This window comes from Mytilus edulis, unplaced genomic scaffold, assembly GCF_963676685.1.
Source record: "Mytilus edulis unplaced genomic scaffold, xbMytEdul2.2 SCAFFOLD_1605, whole genome shotgun sequence".
In the NCBI taxonomy this organism is placed as follows: Eukaryota; Metazoa; Mollusca; class Bivalvia; order Mytilida; family Mytilidae; genus Mytilus; species Mytilus edulis.
The window spans coordinates 12097-22961 of NW_027268184.1; the positions used below are offsets into that span (position 1 = coordinate 12097).

At 32.0% G+C, this 10865-nt stretch overlaps 1 protein-coding gene across 1 annotated transcript; it reads left to right on the forward strand.

Annotated features, from left to right (window-relative positions):
• The first annotated feature begins 529 nt into the window (after positions 1 to 529).
• LOC139507006 (solute carrier family 13 member 2-like) lies at positions 530 to 10551 on the forward strand. Its single transcript, XM_071295595.1, has 8 exons — positions 530 to 720; positions 3508 to 3657; positions 4376 to 4491; positions 5339 to 5487; positions 6569 to 6668; positions 7607 to 7781; positions 9190 to 9315; positions 9982 to 10551. The coding sequence occupies exons 1-6, from the start codon at positions 622 to 624 to the stop codon at positions 7680 to 7682; spliced, it is 690 nt and encodes a 229-aa protein (XP_071151696.1). The 5' UTR covers positions 530 to 621; the 3' UTR covers positions 7683 to 7781; positions 9190 to 9315; positions 9982 to 10551.
• Positions 10552 to 10865: the final 314 nt, after the last annotated feature.

Sequence of the window (10865 nt, forward strand, 5' to 3'; positions counted from 1 at the left end):
GTGAAGAAAACTAGCGTTTCATATCACATACCTTAAGTAATAGTTTACTACATGTGATCGGGAAATAGTCAATTTTTACCTATTTGTTGATAAAAGTTTTATAAAATAAAAATTAAAACAACCAAACACTTGATAAACAGTAATAAAAACAATCCAACATTAAAAAAGAATTGAAAAATACGAAAGGGCTACACTGGTTTACTGTAAATACACTATATCTATTACTAAAGACTGAGCTGCAGAAATCACAATAACAGACCGATGATAATTTGAACTTACGAATACCATGTATACCGTTTTTACTATTTATATCTTTATATAGTCTCCGATGTGTATTTGTGACATTATAGCTATTTAATTTAGATTGCGTCTGAAGGTGTTTTTTTTTTCCCTTTTTTTTCAGATGTATTTATGTTATGGCCTTGTTCTTCTTTCTATTATGTTACTTCATTTACGTGATAAAAACTTTTCAATTTATAACCCGAGGAATCTACTTAAACGTATCCATAGTGTGGTGTTATCTTTTAAATACATAAAAGAACTGCCATAATTTACGTGTATGTTGATCTTGCAATATATACGGTCTCTTTTTATGTACGACTTGATGCACTATCATATACTATGAAGATTACTAAGGATATTGCACGTGTATTTAATATACTTGTTGTTGTTTTGACGCCAGTCCTTTTGTTGCCGTTACCATTTGTTATCGGAACACAGGTAATGTTTTTTTTATTTATGTATAGTTTAATATTTTCGTTGTTTTAAGAGAAATATTAACAATGTAAAAATTCAAACTTTATTTTAATGACATAATTCATATCTTTGAGAACTCGTTATTTGTTAAATTGTTAATGATTGTCAAAATTCATTCAATATATGAAAAGGATTTTTATTTACCCGTGGGTTTGTTGTAAGTCCGCACTATTTTGATCTCAGCATCACTGATTAGTCTTCTGTAGACAAAACGCGCGTCTGGCATATCAAATTATAAGCATGGTACCTTTGATAAATATTGACACGACTGGGTCGATGTCACTGCTGGTGGACGTTTCCTCCCGATATATCAGCAGCCCGGCAGTCAGCTCGTCGGTGTTGACATGGATATCAATTATATGGTATTTTTTTTTATAAATTAACCGTTTGAACTTTATTGTACTAATGTTTTTTTGATACATATACGATACATGAATGTAAATAACAAGACACAATATCGTTAGACTTTGTTTAACAGTCATTTTGTATTTTCGTAATTTATATCGTGTTGATTTGAAAAATTAATCCTAAATGACACGGATAAATTTATGACACCCTTATCTTTAACAACCCATCTTCAAATAATAAAAAGAACATTATCGTTTCCGAGGGTATCACTTCCCCAGTGGCCAGTACTCCAGTATTTGCATGCAAATTCGGATTTATGTTTTAAAAATTGATGTTACAAAATTTGGGAATCATGTTAAATTAAGGAAGATATCTCACTCATGCAAAGCTCTGATTTCTTACCCGGCTTTGGCTATATTTTGTTTGTTCCGTTTGAGTTACAGCTCTTCATCTTTTAAATGAATTTTGTATTTTCAAATAATGGGGTCTCTAGCATCACTGAAGAGACATGGATTGTCGAAATACGCATCTGGTACCGACAAAAAGAAAAGCGTTTTCGTTAGCATACGTGCAAACAAAAGTTCTGTTGAATTGATTTCGCAATTTGTCAGCTATATGTAAATATGTAAATATAACTACGCCAAATATATGCGTTTGCACAGCAGAAAATGTTTTAAAGACATTTTAATTTACGAATTTTATCAATTGTATTTTAATTTTTTTAGCTTAACAAAAGAATATTATACATTTTCTTATTTTTGACAATATCTTACAAAATTGAGGATAAGAGGAATAATAAATGCTATCACTTATGATCAGACACTTAAAATTTATCAAAAACACACAGGTCAAATACTGGTGTTACATTTACATAATATATATACCTAATTCTTTAGGTGTGTAAATTATACATTACAAACCGAGGGATGAATATGTCAACAAGTAAAGACAACTGAATGGATAGCAACACTTATTTCTTCAAAAATGTAATCTAGATTATAATATTAAATCAAGATAACCTGCGTATGTTTTGGTATCATTATACATGACATAACAATGATGAGTGGTGCATTATCATTCATTTATACAAACTGATCGGCGTTAAATCTTACATATTCTGCTCGTAATTTCAAATAATAAGAACCAGTTCTAAGATTGAATGAGATAGCTTCTATGGAAAACTTAACCGGCAAATATATAAATACACGTAACGCTTAAGTATATACTAAATTTAGTCCTGGTATATATGATGAGTTTATTCAACACCACTGGGTCGATGCCACTGCTGGTGGAGATTTATTTCCCCGAGGGTATCACAAGCCCAGTAGTCGGCACTTTGTGTGCTGACATCAATTGTTATTGATATGGTTATATTTATAAATTTACTGGTAACAAATTTTTGAATTTTTTGAAATACTATTAAAGGCTTTTCTACCTCAGGCATAGGTCACCTTAGCTGTATTTGGCAAAACTTTTAGGAATTTTGCTTCTCAATGCTCTTCAACTTCGTACTGTATTTGGCCTTTTTAACTTTTTGGGATTCGAGCCTCACTGATGAGTCTTTTGTTGAGGAAACGCGCGTCTAGCGTATATACTAAATTTAGTCCTGTTATCTATGATGAGTTTATTTACCATGTCAGTGCAACCATCCCTGCTGATGTTGCGAAAGTATCTATGATGCGTTTGTTTAGAGCGCTTGCATTGCAACAACTGCAAACACAAAAATGCCACATATTTATAAATTAATTAGAAAGGTGATATTATGTTAAATGTTTGCATGAGGACTTCCTTAATATAAAATGTCAACTTGTTGACGATTATACGATATTATTGGTAAAATATGAAAAAATCGTGCACATAAGACTAATTTGATGATCTATGCATTGGTTCAAGAATTGGATTATTTTTTTTCTCCTTTTCATATGTCTTTAAGATTTACATATTTTTTGTCGATTTGGATGTAGATTGTTCATAAACGAGTTAATCATTGATGGTATTTAATTTCTTCATAGTACAATTGTAATGCTTAAACCAATCTTTCTTTTTGCATTGAAAACACAAAACAACTAAAAAGATATGAGGTGTAAAAAAGGCAACAATAGTATACCGCTTTTCAAGAATTCGATTCATCAAAAGCAAACGTCAACATACATTCAATCGGCCTATTTGATTACAACTAGCAATTTCCTCGTTTAATACAAGACATTTGAACTTCTATTATTTATACTGTGATATAAGTCAAGTTATTTTCAGACAGGTCTTGTAGAAAGCGTCGTCATTCGACTTAAGTCTGTATTCAATGTTACACACGTTTTCCGAAAAATTATCGATTTATTTGCCAAATATAGTCCTAATCCTGTTTCTTGTATTAAATTCAGGTTTTATATTAATTTGTCATTCTAGGAATCAAAATGTGCTTACATAGTGTTTATAATGGCAATATACTGGATCACCGAAGCTTTGCCTATCGCAGTGACGTCACTATTGCCTATTATTCTGACACCATTAGTTGGACTTGGGAGTGCAAAAGAAGTTTCTTCACATTATTTGAGTGTAAGTTATTTGTACAGATATTATTTTATGTATGACAAGTCTATATTTTGAGAGGAAACACATACTTATTTGAACATTACAATTCAAACGAAACAATCAAATGCAACAACAAACCAGCATCATGAACTGATTACTTAAAAGATAAAAGTATTGTATTTGAAGCTTTGCGGGCGTCCTCATATCATATAATGATATGACACTAAGTCTAGTACATTATGTTTTCCTTTATTATGTTGTTACATGTACTTGCATCGGTAACTTAACTGACTTAATACGAATTTCGCTTATTCTGATGCTTTGAAAATTTACACACATTTAAGGAACCGGATTATCGAAGAAAAACGATTGAAGGGATACCGTTGAGTTAAACGTTTAAATTTGTGAATATTGATTTCGTAGATTAAGATCTGGAGAAACAAGATAAGTCTTCCCCATAATGCCATTTCTTATTAGTCGCGGTTTCCATGACACTCACACTGTCTGCACGCCTTCTCTGTTTTAGTTTTTGCTATTCTGTAAGTTATAATTTCTCTTCGCAGTTACACTTAAACAAATAAGATTTTTAAACATAGATTAAAAACTCGTGTCTCTACCTTATATTTATTTATATTTGAACATTTTGATAGAAGAACAAATACTAAGACGTGTTCCTTGGACTGGTTAATATGTGTAACATGTGTATTGACTTCATTAACATGTAGTGTGAGTTCTGTTTTAGGATACATCCATGTTATTTCTTGGTGGACTCATCATTGCCGTAGCTATTGAACATTGGAATATACACAAACGATTGGCCTTGGCTATTCTAATGTACGTTGGAACTGAGACTCGATGGTATGAAAAAAAATAATGTAATGTGTACTGGTAGTTGGTTATTTGCAGTTGATGCGACATTTAAGTTGTTAGTATTGAAATAAAAAGAAGATAAGGTATTATTTCGTATGAGACAACTCTCCACAAGAGATAAAAATGACACAGAAATTAACAACTATAGGTAACTGTACGGCCTTCAACAATGCGCAAAGCCTATATCTCATAGTACGCTATTAAGAGCCCGACATGGCGATGGAAAACAATTCAAACGAGAAAACTAACGGTCTTATTTAAGTCGGTTTAAAAATTACTAGTCATTTCATTTTTTTGCACGGTATTTTGTTTCCCAGAATACGTCTAAAAGAATATACAAGAATACATTTATTCAATTCCTTTAAAATGTTTAAAATAAATTCTGTGTTCGATTAGCGTTTGTCCTAATTGCACACTTCTAACCATATGTATAGTTTGCACTCGAAAACAGTATTTTGTTTTTCTTTCTACAATTAATATCTATGATCTTTGTCTAATTGAAGAATTGATAACTCCCTTATACTTAACGAAGAAAGATTTGTGAATTTTGGTCCTCAGTGCTCTTCAACTGCGTACTTAGTTAGGCCTTTTTTATTTTTATTTGGATTCGAGCGTCGCTGATGGGTCTTTGTAGACGAGGCGCGCGACTGCCGTAAGTGCAAAATTTAATTTTGGTATCTATGATGAGTTTATCTAATACAACACTAACTGTAAAGAAATGCATTCAGCACGTTAACACATACATAACATACGTAATAAGGGCAACATTAATGCACTTAATGGTTAATTATTCATCCCTGATGATTACATACTAAACATGCGACAATATTTGAAGGTTGATGCTTGGTCTGATGTTACCCACTTGGTTACTATCCATGTGGATCAGTAATACAGCAACAACGGCCATGATGATTCCTATAACAAACGCCATACTGGTACAGCTAAAGGAAGCAAACGTCCCAAACGAAGAGATTGTAACAGAAGGTAGAACTTTGAATGTACATTATGTGTGAAAAAAATTAAAGGGCTGTATTTTTTCGTAAAGAATGTTTCATGTTTTGTGTTACCGAGTAGTTTTTATAACTTTAACAGCTAACAGTATGCTTAATTATCAGGCGAGTTAAACTTGAAGCTCATTCTATATCCAAGGGATTTCTTTTGAAATTAATGGTCATTTGGTTAAAGTTAAAATTGACAGTTTATTTCGACTTTGAAATTTCCTCTACACCTTTTCGTTTGCTTTTGCCTCTCTTAAAGATTCTAGGTTGAAAATGCACTCAAGGCTATTTTTCTGAATTTCAAACTAGCGTAATACGAACATTTGTAATCCCATACAAATTTGTATGAAAGGCATGAATATAGAGTCGTTATGATCATTTATTGAACATAACATAATCATTCATCGCTAGATTGACAGGATCAGCCTACCCTTCAAAGGGAACCTACGATCACCATATGCATGTGTTTATAGTATTAGTTGCTCAGTTAGATTTCATGCAGTGTGCTGTATTTTTTATCTGTCCGAAGTGTTTGTGATTTTGACCTGACATTTTCGCTTATTCTTCGACTGATAAGTTTTCTACGTCAGAAAATGCCTATTCCAAGTCAGGAATATGACAGTAGTTCACCATTCACTTGATGTGTTTAAGCTTTAAATTTTGCCATTTGATCAAGGACTTTTCGTTTTGAATTTTTCTCGGAGTTTAGTATGTTTCCGATTTTACTTTTTACATAACTCCCTTGCATTATCCGTTTCATTTTAACATCAATACTAATTCGTGCTGCTACATTTAATCGAACGAATTATGCATTTGACTGATAGATGAAGCTATGTATACGTTCATCGTAAGATATTATAATTCTAAATTGATAGAGGAGAGGGACGAAAGATACCAAAGGGACAGTCAAACTCATAAGTCTAAAATAAACTGACAACGCCATGGCTAAAAATAAATAAGACCAACAGACAAACAATAGTACACATGACACAACATAGAAAAGTAAAGAATAATAATATTATATTTCTGAATTGATAGATTACTAATCAAATAATATCTCTTCACAGTTTATGATAACGATGCACTTAAGTTAGAAGATATAGAAGTTAATGGTGTCATCAAAGAAAATGGTCAACCTACAAGTACCGATATAGAGAAAACAGATAAGTATGGAAAATCTTGTATATTTATTCAAGTGTACATTGGAACTAGTTCTTATTAAACTTTAAAAAATGTGTTCTACGTGTTTATTCAAAGCCAAAAACAGGTCCGAAAACTTTAAAGGTACATGCCACTGATACAAATGTGTGCTACATGTATATTCGAAGCCAAAAACAGGTCCGAAAACTTTAAAGGTACATGTCACTGATACAAATGTGTGCTACATGTATATTCAAAGCCAAAAACAGGTCCGACAACTCTAAAGGTACATGTCACTGATACAAATGTGTGCTATATGTATATTCAAAACCAAAATCAGGTCCGACAACTCTTAAGGTACATGTCACTGATACAAATGTGTGCTATATGTATATTCAAAACCAAAATCAGGTCCGACAACTCTTAAGGTATATGTCACTGATACAAATGTGTGCTATATGTATATTCCAAGCCAAAAACAGGTCCGACAACTCTTAAGGTATATGTTACTTGTACGAATTGCTCTTTTGTGTATCCTAATCTTATAAGTGGCTTAAGAAAAAAATGTATGCAGATTGTACTACTTTCTTTCCATATTTGATGAATTATTTTCATGAAAAGTTAGTATGATTTTAAAAAAAATTAACGTTGGCCAGTTTACAATCAGCATTATTGTCATCATACTTATCATCATAATACCTGCCTCTTTTTTTCGTATGCAACATATTCCGAATAGTCGTTACCCACTAACACAAACTCGTAGTAATGATTAAATGTCTGCCAAACGCTTTGTGACTTGTGATCGCAATCTCTTTATTACCCCCCCCCCCACCCCCATTTTTTTTAAAAGATTCTGAATTACTTTTTGTTTTTGCTTTTTGTTTAAAATTGTTCCAATTACAATTACTTGATAATACTTCATGTGCTGAATACTTGTTCATCATTATTTTTCTATATATTTTCAGAACTTCAAATTACAAGGCTGAACCTGAAGACAACATGAATCAAACTGAAAAGCAAAGAACATCTCGAAATATGTAAAATGATGTCGATCTGTATAGCACATGCCGCAAACTGTGGTGGCCTTGGGAGCTTGACCGGAACTGGTCCTAATGTTGTTTTCAAAGGACAAAGTGATATGTTAGTTTACCATTTACATTAGTTATTTCAAATGTAGATTCATGTTATTGGCAATAAGTTTCAAAGTGACTTGTAATTTCTAGCCCCAGACTTTGTTGTTAAAATATACGTTATTAAGGATCTTAGTTATTACTCTAGTTGTTTAAACAGTCTAACATATTAGATTTGAACATACAATAGTCACTGGTATCTCTAATTCAACGTTATTTCAACAGACCAATACTCGTATGTAGACTCTGAACTGCAAGTTGGTGTTACCGTTTTACCCTTGAAAAAAGTGATGATAAACACAAAGTTACGTATTTATGTGACGTTTATATTATAACAAGTATTTTTTTCAAATATAAAACATATTCGTTCAATTTATAGATACTTACAAGAATATAAATTGTGATGGAGTTTGTATTGATCCTATTTTATATATTTTTTGCGATGGCAGGAATATTTAATTAAAAAAAATGAAAACAACGCGTTCAATTATTTCTTGCGTCCGAAGAGCTTTTTTGGATTTACCTTCATCAGGAACGCATAAAGTCAAACATTTGAAACCCGAAGACGTATAAGTACCGATAATTGAATTGTGTTTGTTATGGTGTTATTATTTGTTTTTATCTAAACCAATATTTTGTATAAAAGAAGTCTTGTGCATACAGTTGTTTTGAATCATGTAAATTATGTATCGGATTTCTTTATCTTATCTTGGATTTTAGTATTTTGTGATTTGATTTTTTTACGTTTTGAATATAAAAATAAGAATAGATTGACCAGATCATGATACACCTAAAAGTAAACAAACACATAGACAAACACCATAACACTCTTTAGAAGAACCTCGAGTATTTTGACTTTACTGACAAATAAGAACAACGTAAATTGTATAGAAAAAAAGAGAATACAAACCACAAACGAAATAAACAGACAATAGCTCAGCACAAAATGGCCTATCGGATCCACACGTAAAAAGTAACAACAAATTCCACAAATCGGAATCTATAAATAAAAACAGGCCCATCTGACATACACGTATAAAGTGACAACAAATTCACAAATCGAGATATATCAATAAAAAATGGCCCATCGGACATACACTTATGAAGTGACAACAAATTCAACAAATCGGGATATATAAATAAAAATTGGCCCATCGGACATACACGTATAAAGCGACAAAAAAATCCCCAAATCGGGATATATAAATAAAAAAGTAACAACAAATTCCCCAAATCGGGATATATGAATAAAAAAGTAACAACAAATTCCCTAAATCAGGATATTAATGATAACCCACATCATTTCTAACAACGAACATTAGACATAACAAGATATGAAACCGGACCAACAAAATAAACTTTATCACTTGATACACCTACGAAATACTTAAGATAACACTATGTTTTATTCTTTTCAGCATATTCGAGAAGTACGGAGGAGAATCGCCGGTTACCTTTTCGTCGTGGTTTGCATTCGGTTTACCAATATCTGCTATAATGTTATTATTATCCTGGATATGGCTTCAGTTGTACTTCTTAGGAAAGTAAGGAATATACAATATCTAACGTTATATTTATGTTTATATTGTTTTCAATATAGATAAGTGACATTGTCTTATTTAGAAAGATAAATCATACGAAAACAATCTTTGTAATTCTAAGTCTTTTAATGTTTCAACGTCACTGAAACATAGAAACCTCATATGTTCACGAACGGTCTAGTATTTATCGTTGTCGACAAGGTGTAGCACGTGAAATTCAATTTCAAAAACATATTTACTGTAATTCTATTCTTTGAAATTTCTATTGCAAGAAGAAATCAGCAAAATCGCGGTACAGTTAGGCAAGTGTTAAAGCAAATAAGTTTTTTTTTAATTTCGCGGACAGTAAGTCAACTGAGCTTGCGCAAAAACGTATAAGACAAGAATCGATAACGGTCTCTGAATTAAATTAGTTTTTCAAAACATGGCGTTATCTTTTAAAAAAGAGTTTCAAAGATAAATCTAGAGAGTACAAAACACTACAAGTTTACGTCAAATAACAAATATTTCCGACTTGGTATGGTTTCAGAGGAACTGCGTCCCAATAATATTATCTGTTCCTTAAGTAGTACAGATGTTGAACTTATTTCCGAAAGACCATGTTTTTGGATTGTTAGTTAGAACTCCAGCAATGTTAACACATAATTTTTTTTTGTATTGTACTTGAAGAGGTTGTTTGCAGTTCTGTTCCGGAAATGCTGAGTCTAGGTCAAGAATCAAGTCGCTTTTGAGAAAAGAATATGCCAGCCTAGGCCCAATTGAGTAAGATTATGCGTTAGCTGAAATATTCATAAGTAGATAGATAAACTCTCTATTTTGTTGTTTTTCTCTTGCCTTTAATATGTTTTTTTTGTGTTGGTTTCGAAATAAGAGGCGGTATTGAAACTTCCAAAGTTAATTAAGGATTTGTATGATACTTACTAAAACACCAACCGTCATATTCCTGACTTGGAAGAAGTGAATTTGTAATAAGGTGATTTGGTTAGGGCCATCAATTGGTGACCACGTATTTACTCGTAGAGGTCTTAGATTAAATACAGCTACTTTGAATTCATTACATTCGTTGGATATCAACTTTCGTGGGTTTCGTGAATACAGGTGAACCACGAATTCAAATGTTCAACAAATAACATATTTTCAATGGGCTTTGTATACAATGCTTGGCAAAATCACGAAATCAAATATCAACGAATATGCAAATTTTCGGCAATCAACAAAAATTACATACCCACTTAAATATATGAATCGACAGTATCATGACTTGATTTCATAATTCTTCTTTATACTAATGTCGGAAGGACTAGTTTTGTGTACGATGAATCCCTAATAGGGGGGGGGGGATGCTAATTATCCATTACAAATCCATAGCGGGATCGGTACACATATATCAGGATGTTTTTTGTAGGTTTTTCACTAAACCAAGAGCTCTGAGTGATACGCTAAATACAGCAATTCCTTTTTATGTTTTATGGACATCAATTAAAACAAATGAATGTAATAAAGTTTCCTTTGAATTGAAAGTAAGGTCAATCAGAGACCACATGACTTAGGAA

Coding starts and splice junctions, on each gene's coding strand:
- LOC139507006 (XM_071295595.1), top strand. CDS start 622: ATGAAGATTACTAAGGATATTGCACGTGTATTTAATATACTTGTTGTT. Junction 721..3,507: donor CATTTGTTATCGGAACACAG/GTAATGTTTTTT, acceptor TTGTCATTCTAG/GAATCAAAATGTGCTTACAT. Junction 3,658..4,375: donor TTTCTTCACATTATTTGAGT/GTAAGTTATTTG, acceptor GTTCTGTTTTAG/GATACATCCATGTTATTTCT.